This window comes from Diceros bicornis, chromosome 24 (genome assembly GCF_020826845.1).
Source record: "Diceros bicornis minor isolate mBicDic1 chromosome 24, mDicBic1.mat.cur, whole genome shotgun sequence".
Taxonomy (NCBI): Eukaryota; Metazoa; Chordata; class Mammalia; order Perissodactyla; family Rhinocerotidae; genus Diceros; species Diceros bicornis.
The window spans coordinates 13,533,652-13,547,169 of NC_080763.1; the positions used below are offsets into that span (position 1 = coordinate 13,533,652).

Below are 13,518 nucleotides of genomic sequence, written 5' to 3' on the forward strand. Positions count from 1 at the left end.
TTATATGAGTTGGTAAGGTCAGCTGCTATCACAGTTATTTCCATTTTTCTGCCTTTTTTGGAGGCTTTTAAATTGTCAAGCAATACAGGGTCACTGCTCCGGCCCCAGATGAAGTATTTCAAAAGCAGCTAGAAAAGAATTGTCGGTGCCTTGAGTCTGCCTGTCTTCTGAGTTACGATTTGCCTTTTATGGTCATTTGTCTGACTCACGCGTGGGAGGGGAATTCACAGTTCTGGCCTTCCTGCATCCCCGCAGCCTGTCCTGTGTCTAATTGCAGTGACTGCCCCTAACTGGCCCAGCTGGTGTCTTCATTTAAGAAATTCTATTTATTTAAAGCTGTTCTCAGTCTTGCATATTAATTGGTTTTCATGTGACTAGAGGTAAAGAATTAGCAGTGCTCTTTAGAATATCAACCAAATCCTAATCTCAGTTTTCAATTATTAAAGGAAAAAAAGCATAAATCATGTTTATGATGATCTCATTTGTTTTCCACCTTTAACTTCTTTTTTCTACTGTTTTATGGAATCTGCTCTTACTGCTGGGGTTTGTTCATGATCCAGTGTATATTTTTTTATATAAGACTATTAGATTTTTATTTTTTAAATATATAATATATTTTAAGGTTATAATAATAACATACCTTTGTAAAAAGATTAAGCAATACAAGAATATAATATATATGATTTGAGTCCTCTTAACAGTTTAGTGCATATCTCTCAACATTTAACAAAACTTAATGAATATACATATGTATTTCTGTATTTGTCCAAAAATGTAATTAAGCTCTCCATTTTGCAACTTTGGTACATCTCTGAGAGGTTCCATGTTAACACAGATTAGCTCACTTTTCATGACATCTGCATGATAAATATTATTGAGTGTGTACATCATCATTCATTGGCCCAGTCCTCTATTGAAGGAGGTTTGTGTTGTGTGCAGTTTTCCAATGCTGCAAGCAGTGCTGCAGTAAACATATTTAGAAGTATGTTTCCTCCATTACTTTCCTTTAAATTTCATAGTTTTTGGTTCTTAAAGATGGCATTTATCTTGTTTTCTGTTGTCCCTAGTGCCAGTTCGTGGTTGAGTTCATTAAAACCTTTGAAAGCATTGCTGATTACCTCCTGTTTGCTGACAGTACTTAGGGCCGCTGTATAATGAATGCCAGGCACTGTGCTAGGCTCTCTCTGGGGATGGAAGGGTCTGTGAAATGCTGAGTCGAGTTGGTGTGTACCATTGTGCCATATGAGTACATAAAATCTATAAACACAGGGTTGTAATGTAATTTGTTTAAGGGCAACTGATTCCCCTCAAACAGCAAAGAAGCAGTTAAGATATGGTGTGATGGCAGCAGATACACCAGCTCTCGTGTTTTCGGGACAGCCAGGAAACGAGCACAGCTCCGCTCTGGTGTCACGGGCCAGCACGGCAGGACAGGCTCCATAGCGCACGCTTGCTGCAGTGTGAGAAACGAGTCAGTGGACCTTCTCTCTGTCGGCTTGTCCTGACAGTGAGTGGCTGCTGGTGCAAGGAGACAGGTTCCCTTTTAAGAAGAACCTGCAGCCGTTTTCAGCTCTGCTCTCTGACCTCACAGACCTTTCACTGTGGTTTTTACAGAACCTGGAGCTGGTTGAAAAAGGCTTCAGTAACTTGAGGAAACAAATTGAAAATGCCAGAATGTTTGGAGTTCCAGTAGTAGTGGCCGTGAATGCATTCAAGTGAGTACAAAGTGTGAGCATCAAGGGGGACTGTGGAAAATGGTCAGAAAACACCTCCCGGAGCTAGTTGTCCAGCACTGCTCTTAGCTTTATCTTGTTCTTCAGTTGCTGCTATTGGTCATTAAGCCTGTGCTTTAGGAGCCGTTACTGAGAGCCTGTGGTATGACAGGCACCACATACTGCCAGCAAACTCATCACCTCACCCACCTGGGGTCCAGGGTCAGATTTGGCTCCCGTGGGTCCCCTGCTTCATGGGTGAAGTGGATAACACACAGGCCTGAAGCTAAATGTTCTTTTTTGGTATCTAGACGCCTTTTGTGCTAACAGAAGGTCATTGCCCTACAGAGTTGCATTATTTCAGTAGGTCTGGTGGGATGTTATCTTGACAAAGAGTTGAACATATTGAGCTGGAAGTGTCCATGCAAGAGAGAACTTGTATGGGTAGTTTAGGTATTGTAATGCTGGTCTTGTTCTAATGGTCTAACCACAGCAAAATGGGAAGCACAATTTTTAAAAAGTTAGTATTTTATTGATTCCTTATGAAGTGCCTGGAAAGTTCTAAGTACTTTGCATATATTTACCATCTAAGCCTCATGATATCCCAATGAAATAAGTGCTGTGATTATTCCCATTTACCCACGTGGAAATGAAGGCACGTAAAGCTTAAGTAACTGGCCGAAAGTCACCCAGCTTGTGAGCTGTGGAGCCGGGATTCAAATCCAGGCAGTTACTCGGTTAGTGTCCATTTGTCAGTGGGTAATTCACATGGTTTTAATGGGAAAAACAAAGATTCTGTTTTCTCCAGCCATCATCAATGCTTTAACATGAAGCGCTGCCTTTACAGGACAGACACGGAGGCCGAGCTGGACCTCATCAGCTGCCTTGCCAAAGAACATGGGGCTTTCGACGCTGTGAAATGCACTCACTGGGCAGAAGGGGGCAGGGGCGCCCTAGCCCTGGCTCAGGCCGTCCAGAGAGCAGCTCAGGCACCCAGCAGCTTCCAGCTCCTTTATGACCTCAAGGTGGGTTACTTGCTGTAGGCAAAACAACAAGAAGCACGATGAGGTTTCTGTGTGGCTGCCTTTGTTGAGAACCTGGGGTTAGCAGCTTCAGCCCTGTGGGTTTGATTCCCACGAAGGTGCAATACACGATCACAGCCTGGACTTTCCACTCCAGACAGCTTTCTTGTCAACGCAGGTTGCTGTTTACTTGCAGAGTAGGGAGTCCAGGCAAGAATGCCGTGGGAAGTTGGCTCACATCCTAACTTTTGAAAAGGCTCCCAGTACAGTCTCTTTGCTGGCAGGACAAAAGGTTACATATAGAACCAGGAGTGTAATTCACTATAGTCTTTACCCAAGGCACCAACCACATTATGGCAGATTGGCAAGGGGCTACATCACACTCAGAAAAGTTTTCTGACTGCTTCCGAGGAAGAGGGGAAAGCAGTGTGCTCCTAAGCTCATTTCTGGGTACGGGGCTGCCTCAAGTCAGAGAAGCTCTCAGGTGCAAAACCAAAGCACCCTGGCGGGCATCAGCATCCTCCTCATCACTGAGTCAATTATATTACGTCTGGCCCAAGCAGACCACTGCTAGTCGGTGATACAATAAAGTCAGTTCAGAGAAAGGTGGTTCTTATTATACGGTTGTGTTTTGTTCTCTGTCCATGTATTTCAGGATGTGATTGGACATTAAGAAGTCTGCCTACAATAGTTGGAAACTTTGTGAGGAATATGGGATGGATGTTTTCTGCTTGTATTCTCTAGGCTAGTTCTTGGCTTGGTTTTTAAAAGATAATCATAGACTTTCAAAAATAGCCATAAAAAGGTAGAAGGAAGAAACCTAATTACTCTTGATTCTTAGCATTCTCTTATTTTCTTTGCCCCTTGCAGCTATAATACACTGACAGTTAATTAACATTCTCCTATTGATGTGGATATTTTCCTATTGTGCCTTAGTTTTATCAACTGGTTTGAAAATCTGTCCAACCAATCATCTTTTTAGGAAATTCCATAAACACAAATTTGTACACAAATGCAAAGCATTTATAGGTCCCTTCTCTGAGCCCCCATCCACGGTGCCTAAGTTAGGAAGCCCAGTCCTTGAAGGCCAGCAGCAAACCTGGAAGAAGTGGCGTAATGAGGACTTTATAACCCATTTCTACTTGGAACGTTTCTCTGTTCTGACAAACAGGAGGCTGCCACTTTTTGTCTCATTCAGCATCTGTTGGCCTTAAATCATCACTCAACAAAAGTCCTTTTGCTTCAGAAGTTCTGAATGTGCCTCGGCATTTATGGAGCTCCAATTATAAGATGCATATGAAAGTAATCTCTGTTGCATCTTTATGAAGCCATAATTGAGTAGTCACTTTATTCATACCTGTTATACAAAGCCCCTTCGTAAATTATCACTGTTTAGTTCAAAGGGGAATTGTTATTTTTATAGATAGATTATTATTCCTTTAAAAAAACAAAACTCACTCAGTGTGTTCTCTTAGCCTTAGTTGCTAGGGAGTATAGAGTCAGATATATTGCCTGAGTCTTGCTCATCCAAGTTACCTGTGAGTGGCTTTCCTTCCCATTTCCTTTAGGCAATTTCTCCCTGCTGTTTCCTCTGAATCCTACTGCCCTGAACTAGGCTGCAGCAGCATTTAAGACGCCAGGCCCCACTTCTCTGAAAGCTTTGCCCTGGAGGAAACAGCCCTGTGGGGCGCAGGCCCTCACTACACTGGTTGGACCCTTGGCTTCCGTCTGCCGCACTCTTTGCTTCAGGGGCCACGGAATGCACATCCTTTAACACGACTCCCAGTGCATGTTGATCATATAATTCACTGGGTTTTTTTTTAATATGTAGATGATTTTGCTTTTATAACTATTTCCAAGTAACAGCAATTAACAATCAATATGTTGTGTTAACGATAGCATCTGCCTCTCATATACAAACCAGGGATTGTGTGGATGGATATTGGGTGTCTTATTTCATAAACAGTATCCCAGGTCTGGTTTCACAGGAGACTGATCTCCAGCATTAGAACATTACTTTTTATTTATAAAAAAATAATTATTCTTGGATAGTCAGCAATGTAGTTTGCGATGTACCTAGTGAGGTCCTAAATACACACACACACACACACACACACACACACACACACACACACAGTAACTTTACCTCTGTGGGACATTTTCCACTTCTAAGATCTGGGGCTTGGTATTAAAAGAAAATGTTTCTAACCTGATAAACCTCAAAACTATTTGCATATCTGTATATGTGTATAAAACATCTTCTGGCCCTTGTGGGCACTGTGACCTGGAATGTGGCTAGGTCCCTGTTAAGCATCCTCACCTGTGTCCAGTCATGATCTCCCCTCTCTCCCCTATTAGCTCCCAGTTGAGGATAAAATCAGGATCATTGCGCAGAAGATCTATGGGGCTGACGACATTGAATTGCTCCCCGAAGCTCAGCACAAAGTGGAAGTCTACACAAAGCAGGTTAGATGCTGGGTTGGTTTGTTTTTTCACCCCCGCGCCAGCGTCGGGGCTGGTTTTCTGTACCCCCTGGTAGGAACCCCTGGAGTCGGAACCCCTGAGTTCTCCCAGCCCCCCAAGCACCCACTGCTTCACATTTCTGGGCGGCAGCCTTTTCTCCTCTGAAAAACTGAGTTTGGATGAGGTAGTCTAGTCCCAAGTTCTTTATCCACCCATGGGTGGTATATGATGGGAGGAACAGCCATGAGGAAATACGAGTGTCTTACCAAAATATTGAGAGCCTGCCTTCAGTCATATTCTCACATCTGCTCCAAACTGTCATTTTTAATTGCTTATATAGATGAAAGTAAAACATTCACTGTGGAATATCGTTGTGAGTACTTACCTTCCTCACCCAACAGAGATGATTATTATTATTTTTGATCTATAATAACTAAGCTGGAGGGCAGTGAGGTAGAGATGGATATAAAGGGAGTTAGATGTTTCAAATAGCAGAATCCATATCATCACAAAGTCCAGATGTTCTTTGTGGTGTTGCCAGCTTTTCATTTGTCCTACTTCTGCTCCCTTCTTTCCCCAGGGCTTTGGGAATCTGCCCATCTGCATGGCCAAAACACACTTGTCCTTGTCTCACGATCCAGAGCAAAAAGGCGTGCCTACAGGCTTTGTCCTGCCCATTCGAGACATCCGCGCCAGCGTCGGGGCTGGTTTTCTGTACCCCCTGGTAGGAACGGTAAGTGTGTGCAGCAGACAAAGAAGGGCGCTTGTTCCTCTGCTTCTCGTCCTAAACTGATTACTGAAGCCATCAGCAGATGCCAGATGAGCAGAGTTCATTGCTGAGGAGAAGGCTGGAGTCTGGCCTGGATGAATAATCATCTTGCTGTGGACCATCTTGGTGTCAATTCAAGGATGATGCCATGACTGTGTGTCCTGAATAACAATTGTTTCCCAGAGGCAGTATGACTGGATCCAGGACGGGCCTGATTGGTAGGCTGTGTTAGTGCTTGTATATAACCACAACTGACATTTATTGGGTGCCGTTCACAGATTATTGGTCCTCCCAGCAGCCCTTCTGAGGTCGGGACAGAGGCTCTGTGCCTCTCTCCTCTTCTTGACAGGCCTAGAGCTTATGCCTGAAATTCAGAGAATTCGTTGTTTATGAGTAAAGAACTTCCCACTTAAAATGCAAATGAACCCTATAGATGTGAAAGGTGAGGTTGCTTATTTACACCTCAAGATGAATTAATTATCAGGTGCTTTCTTGTCGTATTAAAGGAGAGAAATTGCCAATAGGGAGGTAGACCAATGCTTACGGATGTAATCACAGTTTGGACGGACTTTGTCCCAGAGTTAACATTGATCCTGTGCCCAGGTTCCCCCTGAGATCTGCCCACTACCCTACTCCTGCAGATTGTACTTACCTGCAATCCAGGAGTGAAATATTAAACTAAGCCAATACACAGTGGAAAAGAAACCCGTAGATATGCTTTTGGAGTTAGGTTATTTCAGTACAGTAAGAAGGTGCTGGGGGGTGTGTGTGTGTGTGTGTGTCTGTGTGTGTGTGTCTGTGTGTGTGATCAGCCCTGAGCTAACATCTGCCAGTCCTCCTCGTTTTGCTGAGGAAGACTGGCCCTGAGCTAACATCTTCCTCCACTTTATGTGGGACGCCGCCTCAGCATGGCTGGACAAGCGGTGCGTCAGTGCACACCCGGGATCCGAACCCAGGTCGCCAGCAGCGGAGCGAGCACACTTAACTGCTATGCCACAGGGCCGGCCCCTTGATTTTTAATGTATAACAAGAAGAGTGCCCCTTTATTGACAACTACAGAGTAATATTCTATCTTATGCTTTGGGCTTTCTATCTGAGGGGAAGGTGGAAAAAAAGATCACTTTCAGTTTATTTTTAGTGCTATTTCATATCTCCTAGATGAGCACGATGCCTGGACTCCCTACCCGGCCCTGTTTCTATGATATTGATTTGGACCCTGAAACTGAGCAGGTGAATGGGTTGTTCTAAACAGGTAAGTTGTCACTGGTGATTTTCGCCTTTTTCCTTATGCAGCATATTTATAAATTATCAGACTCCAACTAAAGCTATGAAAATGCAAATTCTAATGCTTTCAAAACATTTCTTTCCAGACATCACTGAGGGGAGAGGGGGCAGTCTGAGAGTTGGCAGTAACCAATGAATGAAATATTTATATTTCAACACATTTTTGGAAGAAGAGCACAACTTGTCACAGGTTGGCAGTGTAGGGGAGAAAGCTACCGTCTAGTGAACTATGGAAGGACTGCGCGGAGGTTAGACCTCCTCTGCTGGAGCCCCAGGAGGCTCTGCATTCTGAGTCAATGGCACGTTGAGGGGCAGGAGCAGCTGAAGGTCTGTATACAGTAGTCCCCGCTTATCACAGGGGATATGTTCCAAGGCCCCCCAGCGGATGCCTGACACCACGGATAGTACCAAACCCTATATATACTATGTTTTTTCTATACGTACCTACCTATAATAAAGTTTAATTTATAAATTAGGCACAGTAAGAGATGAACAACAACAACTAAAAATAAAATAGAACAATTGTAAGAATATACTGTAATAAAAGTTACTGTAGATCTTAGCAACCTCAGTATATGATTTTTTTTCTTTCCTGATTAAGTTGAGAACTTGCACCTTTTTACTTAAAGGAAGCACTTTATGGCTTCTCTTTGGCATATCTGAATTGCCAGCATCACTACTCTTGTGCTTTGGGGCCGTTATTAAGTAAAATGAGGATTACTTGAACAGAAGCACTGCGATACTGTGACAGTGTATCTGATAACTGAGATGGCTACTAAGTGACTAATAGGTGGGAAGTGTATACAGTGTGGATACACTGGACGAAGGGATGATTCACATCCTGAGTGGGACAGAGCAGGACGGTGCAAGATTTCATCACGCTACTCAGAACAGTGTGCAATTTAAAACTCCTGAATTGTTTATTTCTGGAATTTTCCTTTTAATATTTTCAGACCACAGTTGACTGTGGGTAACTGAAACCGCAACAAGTGGAACTGTGGATAAGGGGGGACTACTGTACTCTGAATAGACAATTAGCAGTCAAGAGTTGAGTAAATATCCCAGAAAGTAGAAAAGAGAAGGAACAGGATCAGTCCTGGAGTTCTTGGGGTCTTAGGTAAAAGGCCCCCAGGTATTCATCACAGTGAATGAGCCATCCCTAAACACATCTAGTTGAAATTTCAAAAATATCAAAGATAAAAATCCTACAAATCCTTTTCCAGAGAAGAAAAAATGGCTTACCTACAGAAAAATGAGAATTAGACTGAACACCTTTCTTCTTATCAGCAATAAGAGGCTTTTAGACAATGGAGGAATTCCCTCCAAGTTCACAGGGAAAGATGACTTTCCACCTGTATTTACATCTATCCAGCTATTTTCAGATGTGTACAGGTTTGCCACCACCATGTCTCTTCCTGTTTAGCAATGTACTCCAGCAAAATGAGGAATAAACCAATAAAAAGGAAGACGTGATTTTCAGGAAACCAAATCTTGATCTGGACAGTAATCAAGGGGAGTCCTGACACCTGCAAGTGACCTAGAGTTACACATCCACCGTGGAATAGCATGAGGCAGGAACTGAGAAAGACTAGACAGAGCTAGAAAAGACAAGGGTGTCAAAAGGTAATAAAGTAAACAAAAGCTCTCACATTGTTTCAGAAAGGAAAGGTCCAGGTGGAAGCAAACTGTAGTCACCATCTAAGCAACTGTGAGGCTGGTTGCCTACATTGTAGGAGAGAGGCTGTGCGCTTGATGGTGGGGGAACACCGCTTTAGGAGGGCGTATGTGACAGTGGAAATGGTCTGGCCTTGAATGGTATTCACAGAGCCATATGTAAATGTGTGCATTGTTTTCAAGTCTATGGACAGACCCTAGAAGAGCTGGTTGTGGGACAGGATATAAATGTTAACAACGTTGACAGTTTGAGAGGGTAGTGGTGCCATGTGGAAAGGAAGAGGAAACATTTCAGCGTTTAGAGAAAACATTTATTTCTCGTTTCTTTTTCCTTCCAGATTGTCCATCTTCAAGAAGCTACTTTGAAAGTTTGGTCTGTGTCTATTCAGGCCCACTGTCAGTTGAGAAGTGTGGGGAAGTCGAGAGAAGTCAGCCCCTGCCTCGAAGATCTTCTGAAATAAATAGTGGGAGTTTCCCCAGAAGCCTTTCTTTGGTCTTAATTCCCATTATCATGTATGAATTAGCACAAATCATGCACATGTCTATTTACTTTACTGAAGTTCCATAGAATAAAAGGAAATAATTTTGCTGTCTTGTTGTTTAAATATAAATTGTAGCATGAACAGACTGCTCTGCAGTATCTCTGCCATCCTGTGTGAGCCCATTTGCTGGGCTGACCCCTGGGACTGAAGAACGAGTTGCAATATGTACTTTATGATACTGTGGTATTTAAGGGGAGAATGGTGCCTGCTTCGTCTTTCTGGGAGGACACATAATCAGGAGACCTCCTGAGTGGGTTAGGGGGAAGTAGGGTATGGAGGATCGGCCTTTTTATCATATACCTTCCTATATTTTTCCATTTTTTTACCCTGTGAAAGTATTGCTTATACAGGTCTTTGTCCTGAACCTCCTTGGAATTCCCATTTCTGTCACAGCTTTAGCACCATTTATTTGTAACATCCTCAGGAAGGATAGTCATATAGCAGTAACAGTAGGTTAGCCTTCTCTGCTCTGTTGGTTCAGCAAATATTTACTGAGCTTCTTATACCATGTATGTGGGCTCTGTCCCTCCCTACAGAATGTTTTCCTTTCTCTTCTTATCTTCTATCTCTGTTCTTCTTCTCCCACTTTTTCCTCCCTGTTTCCACTCTTCTTCCTGCACTGGATCCTTCCAGAAGATGTTGCATCCCCTTGGTGGCAGTGATAAACACTGCTGGCATTGGCAGAGTAGTGTTTTTCCTGGTGTCCTTGGTTTATTATTTTTAACCACCCAGGTTCACATCAGTATTGTAATACAGTCAGTTTTGCAGTGCAGAGAAATGCTGGCCATGCTTTTGGGGGCATGTGGCAAAGGGGTGCTGAGTGCAGAGCCCCAGCTCGACCATGCTTTGTACCATGCCAGGCAGTGTACACCCTCAGTGATGTTGTCAGTTCCCATGCCAGAGCATCATTCGGGCCCTGTCTGCAGAGTTCACTGTTCTGATGTTCTTTTTAAATGTCCTATAGAACCTCACCTGGAATGGGACTGGCGGGGAATTCAGTTTGTAACAAGGGAAGAAAGCAGTCTATAGTCAGACATGGTGACTTAAAGATCATCTTAAAGGATTTAGGCTTCCTCATGTCCCCACATGGTTTAAATTCCTAATGTTGATAGAAATAGTGAACACAATTGGTGGGAGAGGGTGAGTGGAGGTTTATAAGCCAAAGGCTGTAAACAAAGCCCTATTACAATAAATAATCCAAATTGTTTTTACCAGGTATTGCTTGGAATTAATGGACCAGTCAGTAATGCAAGAATTTTCCTAAGTGGAAGTAAAATATGCCTTCAGTAAAAATTCAAATGGTACAACTTGCTTTTTCCACTTGGCGATATATCTTAGAGATCTCACCACATCGGCAGTTTGAGATACGTCTTGTTTCTTACGGCTGTGTAGTATCTAAACAGTCCTCTGTTGATGGACACTTACCATTGCTTCATGGTTTTTGCCATTACATATGATGGAGCAGTGAATACTCCCATGTCATATGTATCTTTGTAACTTACATGGAAGCATCTACAGGATAAATTCCTAGCTATAGAATTGCCCAAAGAGTGACCTCTAGCTTCAAAATGGGAGCTGACTTTTGGTTGGAACTGAGATAAATTATAATAGGACAAATCTGTAAATTAGGTTTGTATTCCCATTTTACAGATAGGCAGACTTCAAAATTGCACTGCCAGTGCCTGCCAGATGAACTTGTTAGGTCATCTGACTCCAGAGCCTCTGCTTGTCACCACATTCTGCCTTTCAGAGTTTGTCCTAGAAGGCAGCCCCTGCCAGGCTGTACAGAAATGGACGTCCATTTGTGACAGGAGGAAAGCTGTGCCCATTTCACATCCCTTCGGAAGGAAGGGACGATAATGGGGGGAAGAAGTGAAAAGGTGAGGAAGGCTGCTGAGCAATTATTGACGGCATGAGTTTTGTGGAATGATTCTTCAATCTGATCAAGAAGAGGTGTGATAAAGAGAAGGCATCAAGAACAAAAAGTAACTGCAGGCTGACTGAAGACCCAACCTAAGACCTACAGAAGCATTAGTGCTTGGGGTACATATTAGGATGTGTTGCCAGAGGAAGTCCAGTGCCTTTACCTTGGGGCTAGGAGTCCTTCCAGGTCAGTGGTCTCCCTGTCCCCATTCTTTCCCTTGTCTGGGCTGCTAATGCCTTCCCTCCCCATACTTGTAATATTATTGATAATAAGATTTGCACCTTCTCTGATCTGCACCTCAGAGGCTGTTGCCATGCACTGAAGATGTATATACAATCAGTTCAAAAGAGAGACAGCATTTATGTGCTGTCAAGTAAAGCAGATTCCAACAGAATTACTGTTGAGTTTTTGTTGGCTAGTGCAACCCTGATGGTGCCCAGGAACTGATCAAACCACCAGAGAACTGGGGCCACAGGTTCATTTAATGGTGTACCAGGGAAAGGGGATGGAGGAACCAGGGAGATGGAGGGCTTATTCCCAGAAGGTCTCTAAAATGTAAGAAACATTACAAAGGAGTTATGAACCATTTTTGGTAACTACAGGCGCAGGCATGGGTGGATAGGGACCAGCATGGGAGAAATGATATGATCAATAGAGAGCAGATAAATACGAGTTAGGATAAATATGCAAACTATTTTATTGGTATCTGGTGATGTTAACAAGATAAGCTGTAGGTAGGATAATTTCTCATCAGATTGGAGACAGATATTTATAGCCTCTTTCTCATTATATAATGAAAAGCTACTAGTGATGTAGCAGACAATGATATGGGTAATAGCTTAAACAGTCTGTCACTTAAGTGAGATCAGGAATGACGTTTCCTTCATGCGTGAGGTACTGGATACATTTTTTTAAAACTCAGATATGGCATCGGGTTCTAGTCATATCCTAAAGAAAAACCACAGTGCAGTATTTTATTTATAGCAGTATAATTTGTGAGTGTGTGTGTGTGGTAGAGGCTAGGGATGAGTTGTTTGTGACATACCTTAAAGAAATGTGCTTTTCAGATACAAAAGCAATTCACCTCTTTACCCCAAACCACCCTTCAGTTCCCTTTCACTATTTTTTTTTGTCTTTAAGAAAATCAAGTGAAATGAGATCTACTTTATTGTTTTAACCTGTCCCTTGTTTTATTTCCAACTACTTCCTAATAAGACAGCTTTCTACCCTGTCTTCATCTAGATAAGCTCATCTTATTTTTGCCTGAAATTGTTGCAAACTCCCAGATGCACTAGATTTGAGAAAACTTGGATCTCAATAAGTAATAGCATCTCAATTGCTTATGAGTGCCTGGATTTCTTTTGGCTTGTTTGAAGTTCGAAACTGGCAGTAGGCAGGGTTAGCTTTTCACAGACTGGGGTTTGCTGAATGAACAAAGATAAATTGAATTCTTAATACAACTAGACTAAATGCTTATAGATTTTCCTGTTTTACAGCTCTGGTCTCTAAATTTTATCGGTAAATTTAAAATCCAGACGACTTAGATTCAGCTTTGCTATTGTGTCCTAATAGTTCTTTCCTTAATAAGTCTCAGTGGAAGCTATAGAATCTTAGAAAGGTAAAATATATTCCTGGGAAAACATCCAAAAATGGATAACCAAGATTTACGCTCCCAAAGACCATGATCCTGTGGAAGAAAGGAGAGAAGTACAGCTGCTTTTCAGTAGTCCTTCCCTCCACCTTCATCTGGGTGGTGTGCCTGGGAGAGGCCAGAGGGGGAGGCAAGAACTGTGCATCTTGCAGGGCCTCACAGCTGCAGCTCCAAGGAATGCCCTTGTAGGTAATGGGAGACCCAAGGACAGTCACCCTAAGCAATCACAGCAGCACCTTTCCTGGGGGATATGGTAATGCTTTATGTGCACAGATAAATGCTTGTGATGCTTTCCACTATGGCCAGCAACTTGTTTAGATCAAGACTCAGAAAATGCATGAAAATATACGACCTAACCAGTCAGGCAGGAGAGGAGATGTCACGCGTGCCCTTTGAGGAAAGCCATCTCCTGTTGGCGACCCTCGCTCAATTGAGAGGGACAAGGTTAAGTAGGCATCTAGGAATATCCTGAAGGGA

The 13,518-nt window shown here is 42.8% G+C and overlaps 1 protein-coding gene across 2 annotated transcripts in view; it reads left to right on the forward strand.

Annotated features, from left to right (window-relative positions):
• The window catches only part of MTHFD1 (methylenetetrahydrofolate dehydrogenase, cyclohydrolase and formyltetrahydrofolate synthetase 1), a 74,670-nt gene extending 65,157 nt beyond the window's left edge, over nt 1–9,513 (forward strand). For both annotated transcript variants that reach the window (XM_058567100.1, XM_058567099.1), the window contains 6 exons: nt 1,615–1,715; nt 2,560–2,737; nt 5,093–5,200; nt 5,778–5,930; nt 7,125–7,218; nt 9,263–9,513. In XM_058567100.1, coding sequence (XP_058423083.1) covers nt 1,615–1,715; nt 2,560–2,737; nt 5,093–5,200; nt 5,778–5,930; nt 7,125–7,214 — 630 coding nt within the window. In that variant the 3' untranslated portion in view covers nt 7,215–7,218; nt 9,263–9,513. The remainder of the gene's footprint in view (nt 1–1,614; nt 1,716–2,559; nt 2,738–5,092; nt 5,201–5,777; nt 5,931–7,124; nt 7,219–9,262) is intronic.
• Nucleotides 9,514–13,518: the final 4,005 nt, after the last annotated feature.